The sequence below is a fragment of the Ictidomys tridecemlineatus genome, chromosome 12 (genome assembly GCF_052094955.1).
Source record: "Ictidomys tridecemlineatus isolate mIctTri1 chromosome 12, mIctTri1.hap1, whole genome shotgun sequence".
In the NCBI taxonomy this organism is placed as follows: Eukaryota; Metazoa; Chordata; class Mammalia; order Rodentia; family Sciuridae; genus Ictidomys; species Ictidomys tridecemlineatus.
The window spans coordinates 61882705-61900998 of NC_135488.1; the positions used below are offsets into that span (position 1 = coordinate 61882705).

General features: G+C 52.4%; 1 protein-coding gene and 1 long non-coding RNA gene across 5 annotated transcripts in view; one reads left to right on the forward strand and one right to left on the reverse strand.

Moving 5' to 3' along the window:
* On the reverse strand, positions 1-17144 carry Emx1 (empty spiracles homeobox 1). Of its 4 annotated transcripts, none has more exons than XM_078029027.1 (4): positions 16221-17139; positions 10250-10434; positions 8157-8209; positions 424-561 (listed from the first exon to the last, which is right to left on the reverse strand). In XM_078029027.1, exons 1-3 carry the CDS (start codon positions 16744-16746, stop codon positions 8192-8194), a joined length of 729 nt encoding a protein of 242 aa, XP_077885153.1. In that variant the 5' UTR covers positions 16747-17139; the 3' UTR covers positions 424-561; positions 8157-8191. The 4 variants fall into 4 exon arrangements, with proteins under 4 accessions (XP_005322210.1, XP_077885153.1, XP_077885152.1 ...); XM_078029026.1 differs by having other exon boundaries at positions 8161-8209; positions 16221-17138; XM_078029025.1 differs by lacking the exon at positions 8157-8209 and adding an exon at positions 9146-9296 and having other exon boundaries at positions 425-561; positions 16221-17144.
* The window catches only part of LOC144369345 (uncharacterized), a 16706-nt gene continuing 13975 nt past the window's right edge, over positions 15564-18294 (forward strand). Inside the window, exon 1 of the long non-coding RNA XR_013428874.1 lies at positions 15564-16117. This is a non-coding gene — a long non-coding RNA (uncharacterized LOC144369345). The remainder of the gene's footprint in view (positions 16118-18294) is intronic.

Genomic DNA, 18294 nt, shown 5'->3' on the forward strand with positions numbered 1-18294 from the left:
TCATTAGAGAGAGACTTTTTTATTATTCCCATAGGGAAGGGAGACACAAGGGGATCACTAAGAACTATAGCAGGTGCCTGGAAAATAAATTAAAACAGAAATACATCAAAACAAAAAGGAGATAAGAGAAATGGAGAGCGGCGGGGGCTGCGGTGACAGGCGGCCCACCAGGCAGGCAGGCTCTCCCAGGAGAAGGCTGAGCAGTCCCAGGCTTCAGCCAGCCCATTTCTTGTCCCTCTGTCTGTGATGGCCCCAGACTCCAAGCCTTGTGGGGCCGTGACTCCAGGCCTCCCTGCAGCCTGGCCAGGGAGTGGCCAGAGTCCAGCTTGGGCCCCCCAGGGGCCTGGCCAGCAGCAAGCAGCACTCTGCCCTCATGGGTTCGTAGGTGCTCCCTTAGTCATTAGAGGTGACATCGATGTCCTCCCCGTTGGCCTGCTTCGTGGCAATGCGCCACCGGTTGATGTGGTGGGAACCCTTCTTCTTCTGCTCGGACTCAGGCCCTTCCTCCTCCAGCTTCTGTCGTTTGTATTTTGTCCTCCGGTTCTGGAACCACACCTTCACCTGGGCCAGGAGGGAGAGGCACAGATGAGAACACCCAGCAGCCCCAGAGCAGCCAGGGCCAGAGTGCTCACGTGAGCTGGGAGGCAGCTGGAGAAACGTAAGGTCAGGGCTCACAGACCAGGGTCCTCTCCTCGGGCCAGCTGTCACCTGATGGGTCTGGAGAACTGCTCTTCCAGGGCAAGTGAGATGGGGCCGGAAGAGGACTCTGGGCTGGTGAGGGGGACATATTCTGGTCCCTCTCACAGGCAAGGGATGGGGTGTGGAGCCACTGAGCATCCTGGTCCCTGCAACCACAGCAGAGGCAAAGCCCTGCAGCAGACCTGGCACTACCGACTTCGAGAGAAAAGAGAGAAGGATCGCTGTTTCCTGGGGTGGAGTGAACGGTAAACGTGAGAATAGGTAACCAGTCACCGAGTCACCATGTGGGTCCCAGCAGGTTCAAGCTGACTCCCTCCCTTGGCTGGCCCTGAGCTCTCCACTGCACAAAGAGGCTTCCCAACCTAGAGATGGTGTCCACACCAAGAGCAGGGCACGGGATGGCCAGGCCACTCCTAGGGTCACGGGGCTACCCCTAGAGGCTCTACCCCACGTCCTGTTCATCTCCTTTATCAGGGGACCCTTGATTGCAGCCTCTGGTGGAATTGCCACCCCCACACACATTAGAAGTGGAGCTGGGCAGGCTGGAGCTAGGCAGTGGGGAGCCCTGGCCCCTCAGTGCCAGGCCCTTGGGGTAGTCTGAAATCTACCACTGAGCCCTTGTCCTCCTTAGACAGACAAGGGTGGAAGGAGGCATGTGTGAGGCCCCACATCAGGGCAACGCTCTGCCCTGCAGGGTCAGCTCTGGACCTTCCGCTCCCACAGCACAGGCCCTGTCCTGCTGTGGGAACAGGTAGTACCAGAAACAGGAGAAATCCTGGGGACCATAGTAGACTCCTATTTGAACACAGAGAGCTCCCCACTGCATCAGGCAGTGAGAACCCCGACAAGAGGAGAGACGGGGCTCAAACCAAAGCTGGACAAATGATCTCCATTGCAGAGGGGCAGGCAAGTCGCGCTTCCAAACCACCCAGGAACCCTTCCTGGTTTTATCCTAGCTCCAATCGCCCTCGTCCTCCTCCCTCAGTGTTTACTGAGGGTCCAGGATGCAGCCCTTCACATCCTCCCATATGCAACCCGAGAGGTGGTACCTGGGAGCATCCTGGCCTGTGCACTGTAGAGAAAGCCTTTGTCCACCAACTCCACCTGACTGTGAGCTTCTTTCTTTGGCCCTGCAGAGCTGGGCCAAACTCGAACCCTCCTCCTAGTTGGCAGGAGGAGCCTGGGTACCTACCTTGGCTAAGCCCCTTTCTCTCTCTGGGCTTAAGTCCCTTGTCCACAGGAAGAATGTTTTTTGGAACCAATGCAACTCCAGGGCACCTCCTGGACTCTTGAGCCCAGGACCCAGAGGTCCCTGGGGAGGGGATGCAGAGAGGGCAGGCTCACAAGGCATGGAGCGTTTCCTGGAAATGTCAGCACATCTAAAAGCAAGTTGGACCAGGCACAGTGGTGTGTGCCTGTAATTCCAGCAACTTGGGAGGCTGGGGCAGGAGGATAGCAAGTTTGAGGCATGCCTCAGCAATTTAGAAAGACCCTGTCTCACAATAAAAAAAATAAAAAGGTCTGGGGATGTAGCTCAGTGGTGAAGCACCCCTGGGTTCAAGCCCCAGTGCCCCCCAAAAATAAATCAATAAAAGCACCTGATGCTGGCAACTGCAGCTGTGCAGGTGGCTTGGGTAAGTCATGTGCATGGAGTGGCAGTGAGCACCTCAGTTTAGACAGCAGCAGTGACTGCTGAGGGGAGCATCCTGAGGATGGTTTCATGCCCAGGACATGCCACCCTCACACACCCTCCCCAGACGCTCCTCTCTGTCCCCTCCATGGAGCTCCCTGCTACAGGGTCCACCACACGACCTCCTCTTTCCAGGTTCCCCTGGACCCTCTGCCCTGCCCCCTTGGTCTTAGAGCATGAGGGTGGAGGTGGGGCAACTGGTGCCCAGTCACTGTCCCAGAAGATGGGGTGCATAGCTGCAATGGATGGAGCAAGGGTGAGGGGCTTCTTCCTCCATTTCCAGGGCAGGTTCAAATCAGTGGCCTGCACGCTTCACTTCAGGTAGACATGAGGATGGCAGATGCTCTGGACACAGGGTTTCTGGATTCCATGCCCACCTATCCTTGGACACAGGGCCACCCAAGCCCTGGTTGGTTCTCAGCACCACCATTTGGCAGCCAGCCCAGTCCCTGCCCTCCACCCCAGAGCCTGCTGTGACTGTGCCAGCCAGTGGGTGGGTGAGCTCACCCTGCCTCCTGTGTGTGACTCAGGGCTGGATGCAAGGCTGGGGTGTCATTTCTGAGAAGCCCAAGTGGGCTAGCCGAGGGTGATTACCAGGTGATGGTGGACAACACCAGAGACAGAGGCCCCTTCTGCACCTTTCTCCCCACACACTCCTAAATCTCCTTCTAGAAAGGAGTCTGACCATCACCCTGACCTCCAGTGGCTTAGACCCGGCCATGCTACCTTTCCAGCAACCCTGGCCAAAGAGGGATGTGCTGATGGTAGCACTAACTGCAGGCACAGGAGGACATGTTTTCAGGCCAGGGGCCGCGGCCTGGCACACCAAGTGGAGGTGTTTTTTCTCCATGAAAATCCTGGGGTCAAGGAGGCAGGTCTTGAGAAACAAGGACACAGCCCTCTCCCTAAGCAGCCCAGCTATGTTCTGGAGAACAGCCTTGGACTGAGTGTCCAGATGCTGTTTACAAAGACTGTAATAACAGGGGGACGCTGATGACTTCATAATGCTAGTGACAAAGCCGGGATGCACAGCACTGGCACAGTGTGGTCACAACCATGGAAAACAAAATCTACACATGGGGAGAAAGACTAGAAGGGAATGTACCCGAACCATGGCTGACTCTTCTCACTTCCTTTTACTTCTGAATTTTCTAGAATGCATTACTGATGTAACAATAATTATTTTTTACTTGGAGGGAAAGAAAAAAAGAAGGGAATGGGCACTGAGTACAATAGGAGATGAGAGTGTACTTCACACTCTTCCTAATCCAACCAGGTGAATCTGAGGACACCTCTAGAGGACAGAGGGCCTAGAAGGAAAGCAGGTCACATGGTGTGGCTATCAGCTTCATGGCAGCAGGCCCTAGGAGGCTGCACCTATTTTGCACGTGCCTTCCCACCCCAACACCAACACATTCGTTCTCTTAGCTCCAAAGACAGTCAGAACGATTGCTGGGTGTGATGGCGCACACCTGTAATCCCAGTGGCTGAGGCAGGAGGATGGCGAGTTCAAAGTCAGCCTTAGCAACTTAGCAAGGCCCTGTCTCAAATGAAAATACAAAAAAAAGGCCAGGGATGTGGCTCAGCAATTGAGCATCCCTGGGTTTAATCCCTTGAACTGAGGGAAAAATAAAGAATGACGATTCTCTTGCTCAATGTGATGTTTCTGGGTTGGGGGGGCGGGGTCTGTGGTCTCCCAAATCTCTCCCTTCATCGAGTGGCTCTCTGTTTCTTAGTGAAGCCAGATCCTTCTAAGACTTTCCACTTTTGCCTGAGTTACCAGACCTGGCATACTCTCACTTGACCTTCAGGATGCCACTCAGATGGTCCTACACAGGACCTGCTCCCTCTTGGTGCTTTTCCACTGTCTCAGTAACAGAGACCTCCAGCTGCCTACTCCTCTACTCATTCACATCTCCATCTTCTCACCAGTCTATGGGAATCTGGAGAACCAAGCAGTCTATTAGCTGGCCCCACCCAAAGACCTGTTCCATGTGTGGCTATCCAGCTGGACTGAGGTGAGGTGCCACCTCGTCCAGGGCTCCAGGCAAGAGGTCCCAGGGCCAGACCTGGAAAATAGAACATCAATAGAAAAAAGATTCAAGTCTAATCAGAAAAGGCGTTTGGGAAGTGCTGCATGCTGGAGAGATGGGATCCCCATTGGTTTAGGTTCATGGATACTTTAATAAGAGATTTGGTTCCTAATTTTCCATATGGAAAACTGGACTTACTGCTTCCAGGGGGGAGTTGGGGGGAGGGAGACCCATTTTTTTTTTCAGAGGGACAAGGCTCAGGCCTGAGTCAGACAGGATCAAGGAGCTGAAATTCCTGTGGATAAATGAACATATCAGTTCAATAGGGGACTGGTCCATGTATGCATTAGAAATGAAGCATGTGTACTAATACGTGAAAGATGAGACAAATGAACAGAAAACAAGCAAATTATAGCCCCAGCCAATGTTTCAGAGCTTCATTTTTTGCATAATGTCCTGTATTGAAAGAGGGAGGTCTAGACCCCTCCTTTTCCTCTGCTCCCCCAACCTTATCCTGTGGCGAATACGAAGGTCCGTGGTACCAGGTCCCCGCCTATTTTCAGGGGAATACCTGTCCTTTCAAGAAGTTCAAATATCCTAATCAAGATCTTGTAATTCTGACATAGGAAGTTCCTCCTTATGTTCTCTTGTTGTCTCTTCTGCTTTAATTTAAGCATGTCTTCTTATTCTGTCACTCTCAGACACACAGAAAGTCCTCAGAATAGATAGCAGCTTAAAACCATCAATCAAGTCACCCCTCAGCCTGCTCTTCTCTCTGCCGTGTCCCCGGGATCCACTTCCTCTCATTTGATCATATCAGTGTTTCCTCTCCTAGAGTCAAGCCAATGCCATGTGAAGCTCAATCCCCACCCCAGACACCTCAGCTCACCTCCAACTCCCCACCAACCTCAGCCCTAACTCCTCCTAAGCTTTCTTATCTCCTCCTCTCAGCCTACCCTGGACCCTCACCCCCACTCTCTTAGATAGACATTGCAAAATTCACCTGCCTCCATGTCTCCTGTCCCAGCTCCTCACAGAATCACACCAATCTCCCTTCCCCCATCTCACCCCACCACCCAGGACTCCTAAAACATCAGAGATGCAAAGATTCTTGGAGAAGAGCCAAGGCTTAGAGAAGGGATGCGTCATCCCAGAACTCAGAGGGCGAGCAACAAAGGTCTCTTGACTTTTCCTAAAATTCACGTCACTTGGGTGTCTCCCCTCATCCATCCTCCAAAAGGCAGAGCATGCCAGAGCAGAAAGAGACCCCCAGAGCCACCTTGCCATGTCTGTAGGGAAAGAACCGTCTCTAGAGTCAGGGATAGATGACCACGTACTCCTGCCCCCCAAGACCTCTCTCCTTGCTCTCTGGCTCCAAGATGACATCTGGACCTGACAGCTCCTTCTCCTTCTTAATCTGCCCACCTAAGCCCCCTTCCCCATCCTTCCCTCCAACATAGAATCCTATGCCTCTCTCCAGGCCTTCCAGATTGGAGGCTCCCTGGGAGCCGTCTGCCCATTCAGGTCTTTCTTGATCACCCTCTCAGCCCGCAGCTGTGGCCTCAAAGGGACTTCAGTCACTCATCCTGTGCACATCCTGTAAGTGTCCACACTTTCCATTTAGCCTCCACCACTAAATGAGGACTCTCTAAAACCAAGATCACATTTCCGCACCCTTCTCCCTCACAGCTCAGCTAAAGGCAAAGGCAGACAAGGTCAAGAGACACCTAGTTATCTGTCAGAGCAGAAGGAGCGGCAGCAACCTGCTCATTCATTTCCCCTAAAATTAATGTACCCTGCAACACACACACACACACACACACACACACACACACACACATATACACGAGCACATACACAGCAGCATGCAAGCAGCATGATATCATGTGACTGCCTACTCGCATGTGATGAGTACCTATACCACCTGACCTTTGGGCATCGATCACATTGTGGGCACACATCTGTTACTCATATACACCACACACACTTATCACACTCAGGCTCTGATGTGACACAGGCCTGAGCCTGCCCAACCAGCCACTGGGACTGAAGCTTAGATGCGTGCCTTCCTGGACACGCTCCAGCCCTGCACCATAGCAGTAAGGAGCAGCTAATTAGAGACAGAAGGGAGAACTGGCTCTTGCCCAAGGCCCTTTCTTCTACCTCTTGGGTTGACCCAGTGACCATCCCGGCACAAATCCCCGACCTCTGACTAAAGGGTGTGCCTACACCAACAAAATAGCACAGACTGCTCACCTCTTGGTTCCTCATGCTAAAGTTCTGTGAGTGCAAAGCTCCACACACACCAAACTGTTTAACCCTCCCAAAAGTTTTATCCATGAACTGGTGTTTGCATCATCTAAATCAAAAATCATCTATAAAAATGCAAGGGAGAGATAGGAGAGGGACAGGGAGGGAGCTGTGACAGCAGACAGCAAGGGGAATAACTAAGAAAGTTAGTGTTCATATTTGTGTGGAATGAAAAAAAAAATCTTTAAAACTTCCCATTCATTTAATGCATATTTACTGAGCAGTTACTTCATGCAGGGCACTAAACAGGGCTCCCCTGAGAAATAAGACAGGATTGGCTTCTACTTCCCATAGCTGAGATGCCCAGGTCTATTGTTAATCAAAATCATCCAGAGAGCTGCTTAATTTTTTCCCCCAATTCTGGACTTCTTTAGAGCCTATGCTGGGGGAGGCCCAGGAGTATGTATTTTAAGATTTCCCAGAGAGATGGATAAAACATTTACAGATTGATATTTGCACATGAGAGATAATTAAACAAGTAATAACAACAAGATTTGATACATATTAGGATGGGATATACATATAAAGGATATACTGTGGTCTCTGAGAACATAGAGGAGGGATTATACAGAAACACAGAGAAGTAGAATATAGATAATCCACAGAAACTCCAGGCTGGAGAGAACCCTGGAATTCATTTCATTCCATCTCACAGATATAGGAGCTGAGGACCAAAGAGAAGACAAAGCCAGAGTCAACAAGATGACAGAGAGCCATTAGCAGACATCTGAATATACCCACAGTTGCTAATTGCTCTGTAGAGGTGATGTTTGAGATGGATGGTGGACACACAGAAAATATAACAAACTAGATGATAAAGAGATAACTAAGAATCGGGTAAATAGCAGTTATTATTAGGAAGAAGAACATGTAATTAATAGAAAACAGGAAATATAAATTAACCAATTTGGCAGGGGGTTTAATGAAAGCAGACAAGTCTAGATGGCTGGTTATAAAATAGCTATCTAGAGGGACAAACTAGAGAATTGTGAGTAACAGTTGTAGATATGGACAGAGATGCACAGAACAGAGCTGATGCTTGACAAATAGCTGATGGCTGAAAAGGACAGGTAAGCCTGTAGGGTACACACAGAGAGGTAGACAGACAATTATACAGCTTAGGTCAAAGTGATGAGTTAGGAGACAACAGAAAGACAACTCTGATGTTAGAGACTGGATGTGGCAGGAGAACACTGGCCTAGAAGACACCTAGGTTTGCATCTTATGTCACTAACTTGACACATTCCTTTAAATGAAGAAAAGAAAAGGGATTGGGAATAGGAATTAATATTATCTGAGTTCATATTAGGCATATTTAATCATTGAACATCTATTTTCTGGGCGAAGAAACAAGAACTCAGAGAGATTGAGTAATTTGTCTAGGGTCACACAGTTAATATGGAGGTGGGTATTTGAAATTGCACCTGCCTGACTGTAGGGCTCTGCACAGTCCATCTCTCTATCTCAGGATCCTCACCTAGAAAGATAGGCAAACACAAGGAGATTCCTCAGGCTCAGACCTCCCATAATTCTATCACATGCAAAAAACAGCTCATTTACAGAGGGAATATGATTAGTCATGAGTTCTTATCATTAATGAAACCATAACTATTTCACTATTATATCTGGTTTGTTCTAAATGTTTGAAATATCTCATAATTAAAGTAAAAGAAACAATCAGTCCGTTTACTAACTGGCATTGTTAGGAACAAATATTGACAGGCTGCTAGATTCATTTGAAAGAAAGTTAATTAAAAATGCTCTCACTGAGCTAAAAAATTGAAAGTTTAAAAACAATGACATTATTTCAACAAGTGCTAATCTGTGGGTGGTGGGATTATAAACTGTTTTGTTTTCTTACATGTCTGCAATTAAAATGCAATAAATATTACTTTTTAAATGAAGTTAATTATAAACACCATTCTTAAGTTGACACCTTGTTTTAAACAATAATTTTAAAACATTGTTTGCCAGGAGAGAAAAGAGGTGTTATTTTATCAACTTATTATTTTCTTTATAACATTTTAAAAATTCACTTCGTTGCTTCCAAAGCTTTTTTTCCTACAATTAGAACAGACACTTCAGCTCTACCAAGTCTGAATAGGAATGGGTCCTGCCATGGAGCCCAGAGGATGAATTAGTGGGGCATCAGACAGGGCTGCAATGGATGCCCAAATAGGAGAACCAGAGGGTCAGGTCAGCAGCAGAAAGCTGAGGGTGCAGTTAGGGTTTCTGGCTCCCCCTCTAGACCCCCTTCCTAACCCATCTGCTAATGGGAGACCCCAAAACCAAGGTGGGGCTTCTCCCTGTCCTGAGCTAGGGATGGGAGGTGTGGGAGAGGGATGTGGGGAGGAAAGGGTGTCAGAAGGTGAAATGCCAGTTTGCTGAGAGTTGCTGGGCAGTGGGAGCCCACCTCTCATCCACAAATCTCAGAGATGGCAGAGACTGAAAGCGTTTCCAGGCACCAAAATCTGCCTCCAGGGCAGCAGCTGGGCAGAAGAAGGTAGGCCCTGGGTGGACAGGAGTTTCCAAGGTGCTTCCAGGTAGTATTGATGGCAAAGTACCTACAATGAACCCAAATCAGCTTTCCTGTAACTCCCAACTACTTCTTTAATTTTGTTTCTTAAATTAATTATCCATTGCAAAAAAAAAAATACTTCATGGTAATTGTAACATCACCCAGTTCAAAGCCCTCTGACCCCACTGGAGTTTATTTCCTTCTGCATTTGACAGCACTCGCTGTGGCAACAGCTCCTGTGTACCCAGTCCACTCTCCCACCCTCCTTAGCCTCTTGGAGGTTCTGCATACACCCATCACTGTTCCCTGAGCCCCAGCTGTCAGCCTGCGTGGGGATCGATGCCACTCTTGGACCTCAAGCAGGAGCTGGTGGCTTCCTAGCTCAATCCCTCTGCTTCTGACGCTGGTAGCCTGAGAACACCTGGATTTTTCCCCGCTCCACACACGCTGGTGGGCAGCCGAAGCCTCGCCAGGTTTGCTCAGGAACGGCAGCCCAGTCAGTTGTTGGGAAGGCCAGGTCATCCCGCAGAACTGTGAGCATCCCGCGGAACTGTGAGCGTCCCGCAGCAGCGGCGGGAGAGTGGCTGCAACAATCCCAGGGCTGAGACCGCTCGGCTCGCTCGGGTAGACTAGGTGCTGCCCGCGCGCGCGGCCGCTCCCGAGGCTGTGTGTTGCCTTGGGCTAACCTGGGCCCTCCAGAGGGGCATTAGGAGCCTACTCGCAAACACGGTTTGTGTCTACTCTGCCTCCTGCTGGGTCGTTGTGCTAGACAAAAGTCCTGCGGTCTCAGCAGGATAAGCACAGCCGGAGAGAAAGGGCTCTAAGGACGGGCTTTGCTGGAGCACCGCGGGGGTGGCTTTTGGAACCCGGGGGCAGAGAACTCCGGGCCAGGCTGGGGCGGAGGCTCGCAGCCGCTGCTGCCCCGCCCGCCCCACCTCCCCGGGCTCCCGGGCGCCGCGCTGGGCGCAGGGCAGGCTGCGGCCCGGGGGTAATTATTACCTGCGTCTCGGAGAGGCTGAGGCTGCCGGCCAGCTGCTTCCGCTCGGCGCCCACCACGTAGTGGTTCTTCTCGAAGGCGCGCTCCAGCCGCAGCAGCTGCGAGGGCGAGAAGGCCGTGCGGATCCGCTTGGGCTTGCGCGCGAAGGGGCCGTGCAGAAGCAGCCCATCCTGGGGCACGTCGCTCGCTGTGGCCCCGGCAGCCGAAGGCAGCACACGCAGGTACAGACAGAGAGAAGGGGCGCCGTAAGCTGCAGCCCGGCCGCCAGGCCGCCCGGGGGAGCGGGCCACGCTCGGCCTCCAGCCCCTCTCCCGAGCGTCCTTGAGCGCTCCGCTCAGTCTCCAATCCTTGATACCCCCATCCACTTCTCCCCTTTTCCTTTTGCTATTTGACTCCACCCCGCTTCCCAACACCTCCCCACACTTGGAGAGTTATCCCGCCAGGGATGCGCGCAATCCCAGCCCAGTGGATCACTCTTTGGGGCCCAGAGTCCACGCCAGGCCTGAAGAGGCGCCGACCCGCCCAAATCCACACTTCGTGGAGCAGCCGAAGAGGCCAAGGGATGGCAAAAGTCCTTTGGCCCTCCTTTTCCCTTTCACTGCCTTGCTACCTCTCCCCCCACCCCCTCACCCCTCACCCCACCCGCTCACCCCAGTGATTTGCTTTTAAGTAACTGCTCGTGAAGCACCTCCCTCCCAAAAGACCGAGAGTACCGAAGGTGATAAGGGGAACAGTCAGGCTGTAGGCCAGCCCACCCCAAACTAGAAAGTACCCAAGGACTTTCCTCTCATACTTGCTTCAACTAATCTGGCAGCTACATGCTCAGGCTACTAGCCTGTTGGAAACTCCTGCCGAACGGATAGGAGCAGGCTCTATCTTGGAAAAAGTAAAAATAGCCAGAGGCTAGGTCATCCTGCTGGAAGCACCTGGAGATCTAAATTGAAGTTGGGCTCCTTCTTCCCCCTCCCCACCCCTCTCTCCACAAACCTTAGACTGTCTGGAGGCCCAACCTCAAGGATTAAACCTTGTCCTCACAAGAGACTCTAATTATTCCCTAGTGGGAAAAGGCACTGCTTCATCCCTAAATAGTCCTATGCTCAAGAAACATGTAAATAAATATCTGGATGTCATCTAATATAGATATAGATATAGATATATTGGTTTCTGCATAGGCATGGGTAAAAATATATGCTCCAGATTTCCTACTACCTCCCCCCCCCTAATTTATTGAATAGGATTTTTGAGTATGACTGTCCCTTGGCAGATGTTGGACCAAGTTCCTACACTCAGGGGGACTGGATGAGGCTAGGGCAGTGATCAGAAAGTACAAAAGCCAAAAGAGGCTTCCACTCATAGACCCAGTCTTCAGTGAACCCCTCACACAATCTCCAGTCTTAGTTGCACATTGTTACAGCCTGGAAACAAGCTTTGAAAACATCACCCATGGAGTCTCACACAGTGGTATATAACAGTCTCCCTGACCCACCAACACAGAGCCCTAAACGGAATGTTTTGACACAGTTTGCTGTTGAGAGTGACTGATCCAATTAATTTCTTCAGAGATGGTTACCAGTTTGACTCAATTTGACCAGCAGTTTTGCTCTTAAGACAATTATCTGGACAATTCAGTTGAGCTCTCCCATCTTAGGAAGCATCTATGTATGTGAAGTACAGGCACATCATAAAGATGCTATTGCTAAAACTCTCCAGGTAAATGTTTGGTCCCTCTGCTGGTGGAATCTGCCTGACCTTACTTTCTCCAAGTCCTTGGACTTGGAGACATACGAAGGCCAATTTTATGACTGGGGTTTTCTGTGGAACAGGATTGCCTATGATTGAGCCTATGGCCTGGGGAGAGTCAAAATCACTAACCTTCAGTCATCTTATCCATTCAAGTGGCTGGATCTGTGATTTTAAAAAAGAGGGAGATGGAGGAGGGGCACTGGTCCCCTGAGCGGTTCAAGGTGGGGTCAGTTCCAGGGCCATTAGTCCTGACTAAAGGAAGAGAGATTTAAATCAAGGAGGTGGAGGTACAGATGGTCAGGGGAGGTTGTCTTCCAGAGAGAGATAAAAGGATGTAAAAATGAGGAGTCTGCTCCAGGGGGAATAAGGAAGATTAAAGTGTCTGGTGGTGGTGGGGAACCAAAGTGATACACTTAGGGAAAGGTGGGGGAGGTGAGTGGGATGCTTCTTGGTGATGTTAAAATGAATTGCTTCAAAAACCAACATTGTTCTGAGTCCAGGTGAAGTCTTGGCACTGATTTCCTCTGGACAAATGAACTTGAGAGGGAAAGAAAAAGCCCAATTCATCCCAGCATTAAAAGGGTTTGGTTTCAGCTGCCGATGGCCTAAACTGGTCAGGAGTGGGGTTATAGCAAGGAAAGGCCCTGGATGTGTGAGTGAGTGGATGCAGAGGTGTGCAGGAAAGTGTGGAGCTGAGAAAGCAAATTGCACTCTGTGATTGTCCTTGTACTTTAATGATTTGGGGGAGTGTATCAGTCACCTGTGTAGTGGAGTTGAGTGCTGTCTTTATAATCCAGACTGGAGGATGGCAGCCAAAATCTCTGCCCTTCTGACATACATAACTCCTTTGCCTCCAGTCTTGTTAGTTTCAGGGAAAGCTAAGTTGTGTGGGGTCTATCTCGATGAAAGAATGGCCCCAGTTCATTGTAATGTCCTCTTGTGGTAGGCAGTATGTGTCCCAGTCTATGTCCACATAAGGACAGGTGTCCTTCTAACCCAACATGAAGAAGCAGGATTCTGGAAAATTATACAAAATGCTGATAAACAATGACAGGTTATTAGATTCCAAAAGAAGCAGGGCTTCTTCCACTAAGAAGGAAGGATGTTTAGTACAAAACTAACATCCTAAGACACTGATCAAATGTTTCTGTAAGGATAAGGGTGCCTTAGGTGACTACTGGACCTGACCCCTCTCACTCTGACCTGTAGGGAATGGTCCATCCCTTCCTACCACCTCCAATCATCCCTTACTCTTCATTTTCTCTTGACTGGGCCACAAGGGCAAAACAAGTTTGGGGCTGTGGTGCTGCCAGTTTGCACACAGTAATTCCAGGCTGAGAAAAGGCTGTAGTTTCCAACTAAGAAAGGTGAAGGGGAAACGGACTGCTACAGCCTTCCTGGAGTTTGAAACTGAACATCCCCCACCTCTACGGTTTTCCTGTAGCCTTTCTCTGCGGGCCTCTTCAAGGCTATGGCTGGGAGTTAGCAGTAAGAGACTCCCAGGAATGAGGCAGCCGGAAGCGAGAGCTACGGATCCGAAGAGCCCTGGGCTGGAGCTGCAATCCTTACTAACTAGAGAGACCGCGGCCGGCCAGGGACTCCCGGCCGGATTACCGGGCGGAGGGGCCTGGGGCTAGGACTGGGAAAGAAGGCTAGGCGGCGGAGATAACCTCAATTCTCCTTCTCTGGCTGGAACAAAGGCGCCCTTTGAAACACGGCCCGTTACCATCGCTGGACCGGGAGGGCTGGGTCTCACCCACAGCTCCCTCCCCGCGCCGCTCCCCTGCCCGGAAAGTTCTTGATCTCGGAGAAATAGCGCCGAAATGCAGCCAATCTCTCTCTTCGCGGATTCCTCTCATCGGACCTCGCGAGCGGCCCCAGGCTTTGGGGTCCAGATCATTCCATGCTCCTTTTTTTTAATCTTCCACAGCCTAGCTTAGTGGAGAAGTCCCTTCCCCATGCGCCGGACCGCGCAGCCTGAGAGCGCAGAGCGCAGAGCAGAGCGCAGACATGTTTCCTTTTCGTTCGTGTAGGGTTTCGTTTTTTTGCATTAAAACGGGGCTGAAATGAGCAACGCGGAGACCCGGTTCTCTAGAAAACGCGGCGCCGGAGGCCCGGGGACGGCTCGGCTCCCAGCCCCGAGGCCCGGCCGGACTGGAGGGCGCTCCGCCGCCCGGACGCACTTCGATCTGCCGCAGAGACGATGGGCCCAAAGCCACGGTCTCTCAGGATTTGAAAAGTCCTTCAGTGCCCACCGGATTTCTGGATTAGAAAATGCGACCGCTTGACTCCATCTCCGCGTCCAGACGCGATTCTTGAGTGAAAAATCCAACCGTTTCTGCAACTTGACAACGTATCCGCTGAGACTGATGGTTCGGGGAGCCGCAGCAATTTCCGAGAAAGGGTTTTGCAGAGAATTTATCCGGCCTCGACTGGCTAGGAATGCCCAGAGTAGGAACCTTATCTCTTGCAAGGCGCACCCAACCATTGGTGCCCCAGGTCCTCGAGGGCGAGGCCAGAGGTGCAAAAGGTGTTACCGAGCGCGTGGGATTCAGGATCCGAAGCGGAGGGAGCCTCTCAAGCCGAGCCGCTGCACAGGTCTGGGAACCTGTCGCCTGGTTCTTCTCTGAGCTCCTGACCCTCACCAGTTCCCTACCCGCGGGCTGCGGGCTCACAATTTGCTGAGGCTCAAACTCCGCCCGTGAGTGCAAGGTTTTGAAACCCAGGCTGAGTCTACCCGGGGTAGTTTGCTGAATTTGAATATAACCTCATTTTATCAGTAAGCATTGGTTTTAAGTAACAGGAACTCTTGCTAAAGCGGCTAACATGTAGGCTTTTTTTTTCTTTTATCCTCCCAGATCTGGATTGGGGCAAATCTTTGAAATCCTCAGAAAAGACAAGTCTGCCCACAAAAATTCTTATCAAGTAATTACATTCTCTGAATCTTCCGTGTGAGCATCTGTTGGTCAGGTGGAACTAAAAAAACTGACAAATCGGTTCCAGGAAAGCAGCTTTCCCTGAAACAGTCAAGCAACTATAGCCAGAGCTTCAAGAGATAATTTTCTTTTATTATTTAAGTAATTGTACCAGACATCTAATTTCCTGTCGTACACCCAGCTTCCCTGCAGATTAGCTCCAGGAGCTGAAGCTCCAGCCTTGCCCTTTCCGTTGTTGTACTAAAATCCGAATTACCTAACTCCCACTGATAGATGGAACCTCCCAACGCTGGAGTCCCCTTTACACTAACAAAATAAAAGTGAGAACTAAAGCAATTACTTTGCAAATTAAGGCCACTCTTAGAAGGAAGGAAGGAAGGGGGGAAAAACCCAAATTCCAACAAATTCAAGGAAGAAAACGAAGTCCAACAAATGCAACTCATTTTTAGGGTGAAAGATAATTGAAGAGAGTGAGGGTGTGAGTGCGCGCGTGTGTAAGGCCTGTGGGGGATCTTAATTAGCAAACGGATTGCTTGGTGCAGACCAGGGGGATAGGACTTGCTACGACCTTAAAAGCCCTCCGCCCCCTACCCGCTGCTCTGGAGGACTGTAGTCAGTCCCCCTGCAGCCGGGTAGATTCCCGCAGGCAGCCCCCGGTAAAAGAAGCCTGTTCCCTTACTGCAAACCTTCCTCACCCTGGGTCCCAGAAACACGTGTGACTTGGAAAAGTCGGGCTAAGGTTAGCTGAGAAACATCCCAAGACGGTGGCGCACTCCATACTGAACATTAACTCTGAGGTTTTCCCTGCCCGCTGCCCTGCTTCGTACTGAGCCAGGACAAACTGGTGGACTTTTTCCTGTTTGGATGCGCCCGCGAGGGTGGATCTGTGGGAGTTGGTGGTGAATGTGAGACCAAAGAATCTTCCGGCTCAAGCCAGGGCGAGGGAAGGCAGCAGTCCCTGCGCTTTCTGGGCTGGGATTAGCTCAGTGGGGAGAAAATGGGCTGGCCGAGGGAAGGCCAGAGGAGACTCCAAGGATGCGCCTGTGCTTGGCGTCCGGACCAGCCTCATTCCTGGGAAAGCCTGGAAGTTCCAACCTAACTCACCGAGAGACCAACACGACAGAGCGCAGCTGGATCTGGCGAGGCTTTCCCTGGCTTGGAACAGACCTTCGCGGACCCACAATCTTCTCGGTAACAACTTCTGAACGGCCCCCTCTCGCCCCCGAGCCTCCCTCGTGTCCTCGCGGCACTGACACCGACCAGCCCTTTCCGCAGGCACAGCATGGGCACTCACCCTGGAAGCGGTGGCCGAAGAAGCGGTTCCGCAGGACCCAGGGGTAGAAGTGGAGAGGGTCCCGGTGCTGGGCGCCGAAGAAGGAGTGCGGGGGCTGCAACGGGGAGGCGCCCAGCTGGTGCGCTGGGTGCACGGTCAGCGCGGGGTGGTTCATGGCCTCGGGAAACACGAGCTCCGGCCCTCCGTAGAGCGAGCGACCGGCGCCCGCGGCGGCTGCGGCGGGGAAGCCGCTCACGAAGGCCGCCTCGGCCGCGCTGGGGTGAGGGTAGTTGAGCGCTGTGGGCCGGAGTGGTTCCTCTGAAGCGGCCGTCGCCAGGGGATGGGAGCCCGCGCCCCCGCCTCCAGTGCTCCCGCCGGTGCCACCGTCCTTGGCCACCAAGGATTCTATGGTAAAACCCCGCTTAGCCGCGGGCTGGAACATGGTCGCGGCCGCCGAAGCCGTGAGAGGCAGCGGGGCTCTGGGGAGCGCTCCGTGTCCTGGCGCTGCCGCCTTGCGGGGTGTGCACCCAGCCAGGCACATGCACATACACCCGCACCCCTCACCTCCCCCGCCCGCCTGCCTGGGCTCGGCCCCCGCCGGCGAGCCAGGAGCGGAGCGGCGAGGGGTGTGCGAGCGAGCTAGCACAGAGTCCGGCCACCGCGCGCAGCCTGGAGCTTCGGCCCCTCTGGCCAAGCGGGCAGTTTCTGGCTCAGGCACTGGCGCTAACGCGGTCTGCGTGCGCCACTATGAGCTGCCTCTACGACCGGAGGCTTGTGCCCGGCTCCCTCCCTTCCAAGTCACGCCAGGACCGACCCCCGCCCGCGATCCTCCCAGCACTGCCCCGTCAGGCCTCGGCAGCCGCGCTGCTAGGCGCGAGTTAGCGGGCACCTGCCCGGCGCTCGCCCATTGGCCGCCGCTCACCTGCCCCAAGGTGGGGGGCGGGGCGGGGCGGGGCGAGGGACGGCGGGTGGAGATGGAGCTCGCAGTTGGAAGCAAAAGCCGGACTGGAAAATGTGCGGGACCATCTAGCCTCCCCCTCTCCGCCCCACCACAAGGTTTTCCCTGCGACTCCTCCCTTTAGCTGAGTCTGGTGGCCTCCGAGCAGTCTCAACCCACGGTGGGGTCAGAGAAGATGTCGGAAGAAAACTGGGACTTGGCAAACCCTTATCTCTAGTGTGAAACTCAGTTGAACCCTCTTCCATTCATCCTGGGATGTCATTTCAGTTCTTAGAGAACTTGATCTGGATTTGAGCATAGGGTGGGTGTTTGGGATCCAACAAATACGCCCCCCTCCCCGAGAATAAGTTCCCCGCTCCCCTGACCTGAGGGACCTTCCCGCTCACCCACCATCCATCTCTTGAATGCTCTCTGAAGCTGTGGCCTTGTTTCTGAGGTTTTGCGTTTCCTGGATGTCTTGGGGGACAGCTCCGGAATGGGGACGCTCATTCTTTTCACAAGGAACCAGGCAGAAGCGGAGCAGGAACAAGTCGCCGGGTCCATCACCACACAGCTCTCAAGCAACATTTCGCGATGCTCCGAAAATAGTTCGTTTACCCAGTCACCTTATGGTGTCTGGCTCAGACCGGGACAGTGGGCCTCAGCGCAGGGAGATCTGCTTTCCTTGCCTTCTCTGGTGGTGGGCTCAAGTCCGTCTGGGGTCTCAGGGACGTTGTACCTTAAATTGGAGCTGCTGGAGCAGCTCGACCTGATCCCCAAGAGGACATGCCAGCGGTACTAGGAAGCCAGCGTTCTCGGCCTCCCGGACCTTCCTTCACCTTACACCTGTGACCATAGAGCAGTGATGAGTCTTGCTTGGGCCTATTTCCATTTCATGCTGTAATCTGCCGGGGATGAGAGAGCGATTGGCAATGAAAACCCTTACTCCGCAAACTTTTCCACCAGGGCATTCCAGGTCGCAAGAAAACACCTTGTGGAGGCCTAGAAAGGCTCATAGGGAGGCTGCCACCCGCACTTTGCCAGCCCATCGGGAGGAAGGGATCCAAGCGAGTTCCGCTTTCTCATCGCTGCCGGGGTCAATCCGAGTGGCTAGAGGGGCGCACGAGCGCACAGATCCGGGTCGGGTCCCCTGGAGCC

Bases quoted from the DNA above. Each gene is read 5' to 3' on its own strand.
- Emx1 (XM_005322153.3), bottom strand. From the start codon at position 16,746: ATGTGCATGTGCCTGGCTGGGTGCACACCCCGCAAGGCGGCAGCGCCA. The intron at 10,435-16,220 runs GTGAGTGCCCAT...CCGGGGCCACAG, and splicing joins CTTCGGCCACCGCTTCCAGG to CGAGCGACGTGCCCCAGGAT. The intron at 562-10,249 runs GTAATAATTACC...CTCCTGGCCCAG, and splicing joins TCAGCCTCTCCGAGACGCAG to GTGAAGGTGTGGTTCCAGAA.